General features: G+C 34.0%; 1 protein-coding gene across 4 annotated transcripts in view; it reads left to right on the top strand.

Annotated features, from left to right (window-relative positions):
• PLXDC2 (plexin domain containing 2) overlaps positions 1 to 15536 on the top strand; it is a 374582-nt gene that overhangs the window by 253009 nt on the left and 106037 nt on the right. For all 4 annotated transcript variants that reach the window (XM_045534450.1, XM_045534460.1, XM_045534432.1 and 1 more), the window contains one exon: positions 13721 to 13843. In XM_045534450.1, coding sequence (XP_045390406.1) covers positions 13721 to 13843 — 123 coding nt within the window. The remainder of the gene's footprint in view (positions 1 to 13720; positions 13844 to 15536) is intronic.

Consider the following 15536-nt stretch of genomic DNA (forward strand, 5'->3'; position numbering starts at 1 on the left):
ACCTTTCACCATGAATTTGTTCTCTCTCCTGCAGTCTTTCTCACAAGCAATAACGGGGAATGGCCTGCTCAGAAAATTTCTCCATATTCATTTACCTCAGTGGCAGCATTTGTACCATAGACCTCTCTTTTTTTGAAAACCACCTCCTTTGATTTCTGCAATGCCGTCTTTCCTGGCTTGTTCCCTCCTTCTCTGGCTTTCTCTGGCTCCCACTTGCACTCACTGTCGCCCCTCCTCAAGGCTGGCCTCAGCATCCTGCCCCCTGACCTGGCTCTGCATGCTGCCCCCTGCCGAGACCAGCCCCTCATTGCAACACCCACTGCTTTTCCAGGCTGCTGGCCCTGGAGAATTTCAGGATTGGGGAATCACCATCTCCTCGCCTAACCTTTTCATCCTGTTTTCATTTTCCTTCCAGTTTTTCAGGATCCACATTTTTAAATTATCTTTATTTTTGCCCCCTTTTTGTTCAGCCCTGCTCCTTTTGTTTATTTATTTTTGAATTGACTCTGTTTGACCCATCCCTTCCTTTCATTCTCTCTGCCAACAGCCAGGTTCCCTGTCATCCAATACCTGGATTATTTTAATCACCTCTGACTCCTCACTGGGCTCCCTTGTTTATGGTCACTCCCCCACTAGGGTACCCATGAAATTCCTCCAGACTAAACTAAAATAGTGTCTTTACTTTCATCCCTGCCTGGTTACACAATAGAAATCAGCCAGCATTGATGGAGAAACTTGATGTGTTCCACAGAGTACTAGGAAGATTTGGTAACAGTGACAAATGCATCCCCTGCTCTAGAGGAACTTTCAGTTTGGTGCGGGTGACAGACTTGTAAACCTAAGTTACTCACAGGTGAATACATTCTCAAGTGCCCTAAAATGCCTTGTGTCATTTTCTAGTACTTTTACATAAGCTTATTTATTTTAACCTTGGTGGCAATTTTTCATGCCATTTTTTAATAAATTCATGACTCAATTTACTTTAAAAAACTACATTATATATTTTATATACACTAGCAATTTTATATAAATTAAAGTCAGACATAGGAAAAGTTAATCATCTTTAGGGTTGCAAACCCATAGTGTAAAACTATAAAGAAAAGGAAAGAAATGATAAACAAATTTCATGGTAGTGGTTAGCTCTCAGTAGGAGGGAAAGAGTGCATCTTAAAAGTCATATTATTGTGCTTATTATATATCTTTTAGCCTAGATGGTAGGGAAATGGGTACATGGGTCTCATTGCCTACTTAGTCATATATGCATATGACTAAGCACAAAAATTATATGCATATATTATGACTTTTATCTTTTGAAGATTTATTTTTTAAATTATTATAACATGCAGTACTTATATAAAGAAAAAGAAATTGATTAAACATCACAAAATATTTTAAAGTGTATGAATATGTATTTTAAAAAAATTTTAAATCTAAATAGGTCCTTACAATGACTCCCAAGTTCAAGAGAAAATGCTTTATCAATATTTCAGTTAAAATACATATATTCAATTTTTTATCTTTTTTTATATAATGATGGGTTATTGCTCTGTTGCCCCAGCTAGAGAGCAGTGGCATAATCAAAGCTCACTGCAGCCTCCAACTGTTGGGCTCAAGCACCTCCTGCCTCAGCCTCCCCAACAGCTGGGACAACAGGTACACACCACCATGCCCAGCTAATTTTTAAAATTTTTTGTACAAATAGGATCTCACTATGTTGCCCAGGGTGGTCTCAAACTCCTGGCCTCAAGAGATCTTCCCTGCTCAGCCTTCCAAAGTGCTAGGATTACAGGCATGAACTAGCCAGTCATTTTTTTTTTTTATGGTAGAATAATAGGAGTAGAATCTCTTAACATTGAAATTGGATCTAATTTGAGGGATAAATGGAAATGCTAACTAAATTCTACTCTTTAAAAATTTTTTTATTGATACATAATGGAAGCACATATTTTCACGGCATATGTGATACTTTAATACATTCATTCAAATTCTCCTTTTGGCCTCTCTGACCATATTCCAAATGAATACAAGTCATTGAATACAAGTGACCATGCTGGAAGAACGTATAATCCAATAAACCTTCTCCTGAGTCATCACCAGGAAGAGATGACTCTGAATAAAGTTGGTTTTTGTTTATTTTTCAATTAGAGTGGTGGAGGGTATAGGGAGAGAAATATAATTTGTGGTTGTGGAAAGTAGGGCCTTCAGCATCTCCCTGCTCTCAGTAATCGCAGCGCTTCCTAATATAGAGTTGACAAATTTTGGGAAGAACACATTATACCTGTGGAAGTAAACACGGTTTTGAAAAGTTCAGTTCAGGTGTTATTAACCAAGATATTGACAGGTCTGTGCATCTGGGACAGCAGAAAAAAACATGGCTGAAATGCTTTTAGAGGAAGTAAGTTGGAGGCTTCCTGGATTTTATTGTGCTTCAGATTTTAAGACACTCAGTATGTGTTTTATATTGATTTATAAAATCAATGTACTTTGAGATGCTCTCTCTGTCTCTGTCTCCATTTCTCTCTTTATATATATATGTACATATGAATATGTGTGTACATGCAATAGATAATTGTGTATAGCATATATGTGTATGTATACACACATATACATGTTTATAAAATCAAAGCCAAATGCATATAAATTCGTTTCCTTTCTCAAATAAAGTGAGTTTTGCATTCAGCATCTAATGTATTATGTGTTGTAATTGTACAGCATATTGAAAGTACAGAGTGCAAATTGCAATATGAATATGTGATTAGGCCAATGGTCTTTTGTTACAATTTTTTGTTCCTCTCACAGACCACTGCACCCCATGGCCTGGGGGAAGAAGGGAGGGTATACGGCAAGAGAGGGCAGATTATGAACTAGCAAAATACCCAATGTTGTCATGTCAAGGAGTGGACCTAATTCTAAATGCCACACTCTGCCCAGAACCAAGGGATCAGTAGAATGTTCCAGGAGTGTAGACAGGAACTGCAGTGCACAAAAATGACTTGTTTTCCTATATCAGTGGCGTAGATCTTCTATAATCCAAAGCCAATCCCAGGAAACTCCTAGAAAAATTAGATCATAGTCAGCTCATATTTTAGGTGCTGATTAATTTTAGGAAAATTCCAGCAACTTTAGATAAGAAAGGAAGGCAGAAAGGAAGAGGAACTATAACATTTGTTGAGAAACTACTGTATTCCAGGGATGGAATTATACTAGGTTTCTTTTGTTATTTATCTCATATAATCCTTACAGTACTCGTGTCAAGAAGCTATTATTATTTCCATTTTGAAGCCAGAAAAATAAACAAATATTAGAGCATTTTAATAATTTATTCACAACAATGCAATTGTTAAATGGCAGGGCTGGAATTCACATCCAAGTCTATTTTTATCCCAAACATAAATTCCTCCACTATATATCTTTTCCAATAGAAACTCTGAGACTTAAATATTGCTTGAAGATATATGAATCTCCTGGGAGAATTGATTTAGAACTATGTGTCAATAAAAAATATACTTAGGAGAAAACCACGAACCTGAGGGTAGAGTATGAGAGACACCGTGGTGAGTTGAATGGAAAGGATGATGCATTTCTAATGTAGTAATGATGTTTGATTTAGAGAGATATGAGAGGATGGTATAGTAGAGGGCTGCCACGGAAACCAGCAACAACGTGCAGTTTCTCAACTGTCAGTCACTATTGCAATTGGCATTTGGATAGAACAATTCCACATTGTGCAGAAAGTCAGAGCATTTAACAACTGCCTACTCTAACTGGATCCCAGCAGTGCCCACCAGACATTGTGGCAATCAACCCTCCACCCATACATCTATTTCCTAATATCCACTGGCACTTGGAGTGCTGGGGGAATGGTACTACCACCCTCCAGTGGGGGTCTCAGAGAATGTTGTAGAGATCTTGATTTAACTTACTAATAATCCCAGCTCCCAGAAGTCAAAGGAAGCATTTAGGGAAGATTGAAATGCATCCTTTCAGCCTGATCCTAGCCAAGCAAACACACTGGCTGATAATGTCCAAGTGATAAAAGGCTTGAGAAAAAAAAAAAAAAACAATCTGTTTGTAGTCTTGGATGAGGACTGAATAGAGAGATTGTATACCATCACCTTAAGGGACCAGACGACAGAAACATCTGAGAAAATGTCGTCACAATCAGAACTCTGAGACTGTAAAAGAGCATGTGTCTCAAGAAGGATGGAAATATCACAGAGGTTTGAGCCTGACCACAGGATTGCGAAGATCAAGAGCAGACGAAGAGAGGGATCAGGGCAGCTGCAGGGAGAGTCTTGACAGAGCTCTGACTTTAAAAGGATGACAGAGAACAGTGCAGATGCTCTGTGTATCTGTATTGAATTGGGGGAGGGGGGGGGCTGCGGCTACATTTGTATTGCTTTTTTTTTTTTTTAAACACAACTGTGTTGTTTAAAGAGGTTAATTTTAGCCTAATTTTACAGAAGAAATTGCAACTCAATGAGAGTCAGTGACAACACGAGGTCATACAGCTTATAAGAGATAAAGAAGAACTCAAATCTGGACCTTTCCACTACACTCTGCCTACTCATGGAGAAAAATGCATATATATATAAAATTATAAAACATACATATATAAAATTATAAAATAAAATAGATTGTTATAAAATAAAATATATATGGCATATGTGTAATATATATTTACATGTACAATACATACATGCAAACCATTATACATAGGCCATATATATTTATATATGTACATATATGTATGTGTGCATGTATGTGTATATACATACATACATAATATTACATATATACACAACAGTATATATATGACACAGCTTGGATCTATAAGGTAAGTACTAAGGCAATTGAAACCCAAACCATCTAAGGAAATGCTTGGGATACTTAGTTATTAGGGAAGAAAAAAAGGAAGGAACCAGCCATTGATTTGGGACTGGTGGTACAAATGACCGTCTTTGACAAATCAAAGCTCTTCTACTCCCTTTTAGCTTCTTTCCTGTCTAGATAAATGGTGTTTCTCTTGCACTGAAAAGAGCATGACAATGAAGAGATTGTCACTACATTCAGGAGTTGGATGGATTCTGGTAAAAGTAAGAGATGAGAGCTCTGTCTTTCCTAAGAATGTCTAAACAATCATGTCAAACAAAAATATTTCTGGAAGAATGGGAGTTAGGAAAGTGTAGTTATTTCAAAACTGTACAATAAAATTTGTTTTGTAAAATAGAGGCTGGATCCTGGGCAAGAATCCCAAAGTGATATCCTTTTGCTATGCAAAGCTTTAAATTTACCTGATTTTTAAAATGAGGTGTGTTGTACTATAGAATATTCAATAAGTACAATAGGGTTTGATGATACAGGAGAAAAGGCTCCTATCTGGAGGCAGCCCCTGTGTATATTTGGGCATCTTCTTTCCAGGGCTGTTTTTGGGCATTTTAAAAATGTATTTTAAGTGATAATTATTAAGTCCTTAGAAAAGGAAGACAAGCTGGGCATGGCAGTACATGCTGATAGTCCCACCTACTTGGGAGGCTGAGATGGGGGGATTGCTTGAGCCCAGGAGGCCAGCCTGGGCAACACAGCAAGATCCCATTTCAACAAAAAATGAAAAAAGCACTTGTTGATTTCTATTTACCTGTTCAGTTTTGTTAATGTTTGCTTTATAAATTTAAGTGCTTGATGATGGATGCATATATATTTACAATTGTTATTTCTCTTTGATGAATCAAGACTTTTATCATTATATAATGATCTTCTTTGTGTCTTGTGACAGTTTTTGGTTTAATGTCTATTTTGTCTGATATAAATACAGCCACCCCTACTCTGTTTTCGTTACATTTGTGTGGAATGTCTTTTTTCATCTTTCGCTTTCAACCTATGTGTGTCCTTAAAGCTAAAATGTATCTCTTATAGTTAGCATATGGTTGGATTTTGTATTTTTAATCATTCTGCTACTATATGTCTTTTGAATAGAGAATGTAATTCATAAATTTAAAGTAATTATTGATAAGTAAGGACTTACTATCACTAAATTAACAATTTGTTAATTGTTTTCTGTTTTGTATTAATAGTTCTTTTCTTCCTTTATTTCTTGCTGTCTTCCTTTTTCTGATTTGATTATTTTTCTGTAGTGGTGTGCTTTGATACCTTTCTCTATGTATTTTGTGTATCTATTACCAGATTTTTCCTTTATGGTTACCAAGAGGCTTACATAAAATATCTTAAAGTCATAGCAGTCTATTTTATACTAATAACAACTTAACTTCCACCACATACAAAAACTACACTTTAAATTCTCCTCCCCTCACATTTTATTTGATGTCACAATTTTTGCCTTTTTATATTCTGTATTCATTAATAAATTAGTATAGTTTGCTTATTTGTAATACTTTTGTCTTTTAACTTTTATGCTAGAGTTAAAAGTGATTTGTGTACCACTATTATGGTATGAAAGTAGCTGAGTTTACATTCTGACCCTTACAGTGAGTTTTATTCTGTCATGTGTTTTCATGTTGTCAGTTTAGATTGTTTCATTTCAATTTGAAGAATTCCCATTAGCATTTCTTATAACATAGTTCTAATGATGATGAACAAGTCCTAGAAAATTCTATTCCACCATGTTGCTGACATCATTCTTCCTATAGCATTAAGACTTTTGAAATATTACTTGCATCTGTCTAAGAGAGGAAATAAACTTGATTTTCAAAATGAAGAAGACCAATTCAATGCCTCCATGAAAATCCATGTAGTTTGTGCACTACAAAACTCTAGGGGGCGCCATCCAATAGTATGCAGTGTGAATGAACCCATATCTGGAAATCTCAGGTAATCGGAAATTTGAGGACTTGGAGAGGGGAGCTGTGACAGTGACCTATAGGAGGAATTAACCTAAATTAACCAAGAACAATTTTCGTGGATTTATTTGAGGAACAAGATGGAGAAAGCAAAATTTAAAGTCAACAATTTTGTTGTTAGTTCAAAATGGAAATGGAGGAAGAATTTTTTTTGGTTTTGAGTTACTTTTGTTTTTTTCTGTCTTCCTCTCCTCATCTATACACTTCAACTCCTGTTGTCTCTTTCCTGGTTGGGGAGAGGCACTTTAGATGATCAACATAAACTTCTGTATTGGTAATTTCCTGAACATAATTTGTGCCAATGTTGTCACTTGTTGCTTTTTTCCCCCCAGGGAATGGCTTTGTTGTGGTTTGTAATGCCCAATGGTGCTTTAAGCCAATAGAATGAAGGAGTCTACGATATGTGATATATTTAATAGATATGTATATTTTAAATTTAGTGTATATGAAATATATTTGATATATTTTACCTTGACAGCTAGTTAAAAATATAAAGGGAAAATAGTTGGTGATTGACAATATTATACATTGCTTCCTAAGAGCCAGTGGATATATTTTAGTATAAAAAATACCCTTGGTGTATTTTAACTTGATAAGTGGTTGGAACTGTAAAGGGAAAATACTTGATGATTGACAGTATTATGGGTTTCTTCCTAGGAACCAGTGGTTAGTAAGCTCACATAAGTTCAAAATGCTTCTATTTCTTCTTCTTCATTTTTTTTTTAATTAACTGTCTAGCTTGCATGTACAAACCAATATCTTCACAGTGAACTGAGTATTCTACTAGCAAAAAATTTGTGCAGAGGAAGTCTGTTACTTGAAACCTGTCATTGTACAGTTGCAGCTGGCAGACAGTTACAGTACCAGACAACTTACCATAACTTTTAATTTTCAAATTAGCAATTGGTTTTGTTTAAAAGACTGACTGAATTATAAACAAGTATTTGTCTTAAAAAAGGTAGTTTATGGCATGTGCAAATCTATTATGACTTAAAAGTTTTGTGCAAAACTTAAGTTGAATTATGCTCGAACTTCATTTGTTTGCTTCAAGCAAATTGTCCACCACCAACATTGCCAGATTGACAAAACGATAACCACAAATAACACCCAGTTATATAACTCAATTCTTCATGAACAGAGGTAGGACATATGTATGAGGTTAATGAGAGATTAAGATGAGGATGCTGTTCTCCAAATCTTTATGGATAAAAGGCCATAAATTTCAGATCTATTTGATTACTGTGTAAAGATAACAGTACACGTGTCATAACAAAGATGACATATACCAATTGTCATTTGTGCTCTAAAGGCAACATTTAACTACAAATGTTCAATGCCCTACAGGCATACCCATCACCTCCAACCTTTCCTCTGAGGTCCAAACTATCAACTAAAAGATGATGAAGTAGAATATTTTATGTAGTGCCTTACACATTAAAGTTTTACAGAGTGTTTCACAGGCAATTATAACCTCTTCATGCTTCCTTTATTACTATGACACTTCCAATTAAACAAAACAACCATTTGAAAACAATAGGAGGTTAATGTTTTTACAAAGAGCTTATTCAGAATGTAAGGGGAAATATATCAAACCAAGAACTTTAGACATTCAGGCTTTTGTTATCTATTGTCTGGTAGTTAGCATCAATGGTGTACCTTAACTCCAACAGGAATAATGCAGATAGGAATATGTCATACGTATAAGTCTGAAACACAATTTTAAAGTCATGTAAACATCCTAATATAGGTCCACAACACTAGTATATATTTGACAGAAAAAAAAAACCTCAAAGAGTAAAAATTAAAGTGAATTTAAGTGACTGGTTTTCTGCAAATTTTAAACACTCTTCTTTAGTGTCAGCTCTTTCAGCCATCACAACCAAACGATATTGATTCCATTATAGCTCCATTTAGCAGATTAGGGAACTGAGGCACAAAGCAGTTAAGTAATTTAGTCACACCACTAGGTAGCAATTTGCACTCAGAAACAAATTCTCTAATCATGTGTGTCATTCCCCTACTAATTTGTGTAATTTGGTGGACTGCAATAGAGGAATATAATTTTAAAAAATTTATAAAATCTTCCAGTTGAAAGAACAGGGGCTTCAGCAATACAATAAAGGTAGCAGGATTTGAGGTGACCATAACTCTGCTCTAAGGCATAGGTGCTAGAAGTTTCAGAGAGAGAGGAGCAGGTCTTTTCTTCCACAAAGTCCTTGTCTAAGTACAAAATTCAGTGAGGGAAAGTACACAGCAGGTCCTGGAATAAAGTCATTTCATTCAATATCATTTCATTATAATGTTGATGAGAAAAAAAATGATTTCCCTGTTGGGGCCACTGTCTGTGTGGAGTTTGCACATTCTGCCCATCTCTGGTGAGTTTTCCCCCAGGACTACAGTTTCCTCCCACATCCCAAAGATGTTCATGTTAGGTTCACCAGAGTGTCTAAATGGTCCCATACGAGCGAGTGTGGGGGTGTGTGTGAGAGTCCTCTGAGAAGGGATGACGTCCTGTCCAGAGTCTGTTCCCGTCTTGTGCCCTGGGCTGCCAGGATAGGTGTGGCTGCCCATGACTCTGCATTGGAATCACTGGGCAAATAATTATCTTACTTGTTTTTGTTAATCTTTCTTAAATGTAGAGCTCACATTTATTTCAGTGTTTAACATTAGAAGTGTTTGGTTCTTTATTTAGAAGTTTGGGGATGTTTTTGTTACCAGAAATATGCCATAGGAACTTAACTCTTGTTTCTATCAATTAGCCTGTGGGAAAATTTATTTCATTATGTTTTCAAATCCAAGTTTCCAAGAACCCATTGATGACATTGAAGACTTAACATTTAGTTCTGGAAACTCTCATCCATTTGCATTTTTGACTTGCTTATGGGATTGTCAGCAGTCCTGCAGAGTGATTGCCTTAGAAATGACCTCAAGAGAAGTAAAAGGAATACTGTCTTTGTTTCTGTCTTCCACAGTACCTGACATAAGACTGGACACATAATGAATTCTAAAATATATTGTGAAGAGCCCATAAAATTTAGAATCACAAGACCTGTTCTAGTCATGTGGCTCTGGGTAAATTACCCAGCATTATTAAATACTTCATTTAATAAATGGAAATAATAACAATAACACCATTATTCTTTTTAGCATTATTATAAGGATACAATAAAAAGAATATGTAAAAATGATGTAATGTCACTATTATCACAATAATATTTTTGGTTAGTAAATATATAATTGTGGTTAATAAATCTGCAATGATTGGGTGAGATTTATTCATGACAAGACCAACAATGATAGAATCCCCAGATGACTTGATGAGGCTTACAGATTTAAAACTAGATTATTCAAGTGACTAGAGACCACCTACGGAAAGCAGCCCAGGGAGATTTTTCAAGCTGCAAGAGCAAATCAGTTGATTACAATGGAGCTCAGAATTTGATTCTAGATTTACTAAGTAGTTAAGAAAAAAGGGAAGGACAATGTGTTAGCTGTTATTTGAGATTCAAATAATAAAACATGTTTGTTTCTCTTACTTGAGTCTTTGAAGGTATCTTTCTGATTCCCAAATTATGTGGATAACGACCACTTTTCTACAAAGACAGATGAACAAATAACTGCTGTTTATACTAGAAGCAAATAGTGAGCAAAGGGGACATTTTATGATTAGCCCTTCAAATGGATGTTGGTAGCTGTGTGCCTTTGAAGCTCAAAGTTTTGTTGCATTGACTTGTGTAGCTGGTTCTTATTTAATAACCAAAATTACATTTCCCCCTGCTCTCAGAAAGCTTGTAAAGTTTCTCTTCACTTAACTATTTACCCCTGCTAAAATGATAATTTTAAAATAAAGAAATTTAAGAACTAAGTAGATCCCATTGCTATAGTCAAGCTTTACTTTGTGATCATTAAGAACTAACCTGAGATATTGATATGAATTAATTTTCAATATGGCCAAGAAAAACAATTATTCCCAAAATTATCAAAATTAAACTCATTTTGCAGAGTAGTGGACTTTTTTTTTTCCTCCTTGGGTTATTTTTCATATTAATCCTTGGTGGTGGTGGTACTAATAGTGGTAGTAGTAATAGTAGTGCTAGACATGTTAGTAATTATACTAGCTATTTCTTGTTAATTGTAGTTATAGCAACTGTAATATTCATAGTAACAGTAAATATTATTTATTTTAATGTCACAACAATAGAAAAATCAAGAAGTATAACTATAGCTTTTACATATTAACAAATTCTTTCATGTTTCTACTTAGTATTTTGGAGATAATTGAAATTTCACCTATGAAAATTCAGATATTGTAGGTCTAGAAAACTTTTTCCTGATCAAAGGAAGTAGCAGTTATTGGTTCCTATGATCTGAAAATTGGACTATAGGGAGTAAAGTTTAATTTCTTTACAAATCTGTGTAGAAACATTGAGGGACAAGTATATATATCTTATTTATTTATTTATTTAAATACTAACAGAATTAAGTGCCTGAAATTGTCAGTGGTCCTGCTTTTTACAATAATGTATTTCTAGGAATTGCTGATGTTTTTCTTACTTTGTTTTAAAGAATGGATTTTGTATTGATTTAAAATTATCTTCCTGCCTTGAATTACTGCCCTCTGTACTCCAGATTAAGCAGTTTTGTCTATTAGTACTTAGAGAACATAGAGTAGAGAAATAACTACCTAAAGCTACTTTCTCCAAAAGAACACTTTCAGAGTATAATTCAAACATTTTCCTTCTAAGATTGTGTCTGTAGAATTTTTGTATCCATTTTAATGATGAAATTATAAAAGAATGCTGGTGAGATAGGTAAAAAACCCACAAATCAAAGACCCTGAAAAATAGTCATCCTTCATGTTTATAATTTTAAGGATGTGAAACTGCACATTGAACATTGAGAGTGTGACTCTGAAAATCTAAAGAGAAATATAATGAAAGCAATGACTCTATCACCATATTATCTTTTAGTAAACTTGAACTGTGTGAAATTGCAAATATACAAAATTCTGCTGAAGAGGTCAGGGATTTATTTTGAAAGATAATGCTTGGCAAATGAGAAAAAAGTAATGGAGGTAAAAATACATGTTGAAAGCTGAGCACAGTGGCTCACGCCTGTTATGACAGCACTTTGGGAGACCAAGGTGAGAAGATTGCTTGAGGCCAGGAGTTCAAAACCATCCTGGGCAACATAGTGAACCCTCTTGGCTCTTAAAAAAAGAAAGGAAAAATAATAATAATCCAGACATAGTAGCATGAGCCTAAAGTCTCAGCTACTACTCTGGAAGCTGAGGCAGGAGTGAGCCCAAGAGTTCGAGGATGCTGTGAGCTATGATGATGCCACTGTACTCTAGCACAGGAGAAAAACAGAGACCCAGTCTAAAACAAAACCAAATCATACATATTGAAGATTTTACTAGTTTAAAATATACTTCTTAAGATGAATAGCTAGAGTTCATTTATGCCTTTGATGAAAAGTTAAAAGGTAGTCAAAGGAAAAAAAAATTACCAAAAGGAAAGAAATTAATTTCAAAGTAAATAACTACAGTTTAATTCTGCAAATACTTACCTAGACATCACAATTTAGAATTCAAAACAATAAAGATTACAACAAAGCTTAACATTTTTTGAGGTTTAAATGATATACAATTTTGAAAGAATTTTATTTATTTATTTATTTTTATTCTTTAATTTTTTTTATTTGCTTCAACCCCAGGGCATTTGCAGAAAGAATTTTATTTTTAATCTTGCCCGTTTTATTTTATTAATTGTTGCGAAAACAGAAAAATGACCTATAGTGGCCTCAGATACCTAGTTAACTCCTGATTGCCCAAACATTGCAATTGCATTGTCACGAATAATTTACTTTACATTATATCTGGTAATATTGTATGTGTGTACTTACATATTTATTCTTAATTGTGTATTTCTTACGTTAATATTAAAATGAGTTAGCATTCCCTGAACTGACTCTCCTTTCAGGCAGCTAAAGACCTTGGAGGCAAGAAGCCAGTATAGGATTAACAATTTGTCATGGATAATCCATAAAGTCAATAAACCTAGTGTGAATAATTGAAAGTGGGCTAGAGTTGTAACATAGGAGCTATTGAAAGTTAATTCAAAGCCGAAGACTGCGATAGTAAATTCCCTCTCATTATCCAACTGCTAGCATAGGTTGGCATTGATAACTCTCTAAATAGGGAGACATTTGTGTATTGTCAATGTTTCACCATCTTATCTGCAAACATACAGACTTTGTCTTCTTGATAGCATGCTAGTATTAGAAAGGTTTGAGCAATCTGAGAAATGTCAAAACTTTGCCATGGGTGTTTTCCTCCCATTCAACTTTCAAAAAAAAGATTAAAGCATTTCCTGCATGTTAGCATGGGTGGTTTCTAAAATATCCTATGCTGAGATTGCAATTTAAGAAAATCCAAATAAATACCATGAAAATGAATTAACTCATAAGAAGGACTTGCATCTTAAGCTAGTGTTAAAATAATAAGAGATTAATAATGGAAAATTGAATATTCGAATTACTTATAGTACTATATTAGCATTTTTCAACCTAATAATCTCTTCCAGATAGTAAAAGATAATCTGTTCCACAATTAGAACTGTACATACTACAGATTTCTGATTTACCGGTCTGCAAAGTACTACCAAATCATATGAGAATTTGTCACTTAATCCAGACTAAGTATTGTTAGTGAGACACTAAGACATTGATTATGTTCCTTTTTTTTTTAAGCTACCATGATGTTTTCTTTTCAAAATGTGACAGCAATTGAATTGGAAATATTTTAATTATAATTTTATCTAGGCTTCATTTCCTTAACATATTTCCTATTTTTCTAATTATAGGTTTCATATACACTGGAGAAGTTGTACATCGAATGCTAACAGCCACACAGTACATCGCACCTTTAATGGCAAATTTCGATCCCAGTGTATCCAGAAATTCAACAGTCAGATATTTTGATAATGGTATGTATTGATTAGCCTACTTTTTGCTAAAATTTATCTTTAAACATCAAGCATCAAATATTTTAATGTTTTTGTGAACTTTTTTTTGGTAGACTGGATTTGTAAACTACTTGATGCAAATGCTCTGAGATGACAAGTGTTATACTGTTAACTGTTAAAATATAAAGTATGCAGTCCAATGTCATTCATTCATTCAACAGATGTTTATTAATATCCATTGTACACCATGAGTTGCTGTAGACAACACCTCGGACAAAGAAAATACATTTATTTCATGCTATCTTCAATAAGTCAATTTTCTAGCTTTTCAATTAGAAAAAAACTTAAGAATAATTTTGTTAGTTCTGATCTTCCAGTAGAGTCAAGTGCCTTAATATATTGATATTAAATTTCCAAAACTTATAAACTACATGTATTCATAAGATGAACACACATTTTCTAAAAGTATAAAGCAGTGGGTAAAGTACACATAACAAAATAAAGTTTTCCTGACTTTAAAATATAAAATAAAGCCTGCTAAGATTTATCCAGTATACTGACAGCAATCTATCCCTACTATTTTTCTGAGAACATATAAAATAGAGAAAACCCAGAAAATATCATTACATGCTATTAAAATCCAAGTAAAAAATTCAAGGTCTTGAAGACATAAATGAATTTTCAACTCTATAACTTGCTGAAAGCTCTAAATTTGGTGGTGAAAAGAAACTATAAGTAACAAAGGGTTTGCACTGGGAAAACCAATTAAAGGTAGAGTGTTCTGTACTCTTTATAATATAAAAATCGATTTTATTTGTTCAAATTACAATTTTATATCCTAAAATAATGGAAGAATTTGGGGTGAATAAAGTTATTTCTACTCTTGTCATATTTCTGATGATCAAGGATAAAATTTACTAGTAGGTGGAATAGACTTCCTGGTGGCTGTAGCTTTGGGGAAATATGATCATTTTGCTAAAAGCAATCTTCCGACTAGTGTGATGAAGCCATTTTACAGGTCAAAATAGCAAAAGCAGAAGAAAACAAAACTTAGATATTCACCTCGGGAAATGTATTTTAAACAATTTGAATAATACCAAGGTGTGATCCAATATTAAGTAACTCTAAATGTTAGCCATGATAATTATTTCTCTCTACTGTTTTAAGAACTCTTATATTCTATCCTCCCCAATTTTTTTAAACTCATGAGGTTCTAACACCAAATTATGTACAAGTAGATTGTAAGTACAGTATAGTTGAGGCAAAACTACAGCCAGAAACTTATCTGAAACTTATTCCATGATCTTCCATAGAGAAACACCTTAAGAATCACCCTAAGTAAATAAGAAATGATTTAATGAAAGTAGACAAGAAATGGCCAAGTTTTTTTGTTGCTAGCATCAGAATCATAAAGCATATTAAATAAGTCTCTCTCTTCATATACGCTTTCATACACTTTGTTCCTAGGCAGCTCTTCATATTTGAGTTTTACTTGTATTTGAGTGATTTTTAAAAATTAATGTATACCACTCCAACTGGACACTAAGTTATCTGAAAACAAGGATTGTGGTTATTTATAAGAAATCATTTAATCTCCAGGACCCTGCACAGGTACTAAATAGGCACCTATCATTGAATAATCCATTGAATCTATTGAATAATCTAGTAATAATTCACTGAATGAATAAATGAAAAAATTAGTAAGATGAGTTTT

The sequence above is a fragment of the Lemur catta genome, chromosome 1 (genome assembly GCF_020740605.2).
Source record: "Lemur catta isolate mLemCat1 chromosome 1, mLemCat1.pri, whole genome shotgun sequence".
Classification (NCBI taxonomy): domain Eukaryota; kingdom Metazoa; phylum Chordata; class Mammalia; order Primates; family Lemuridae; genus Lemur; species Lemur catta.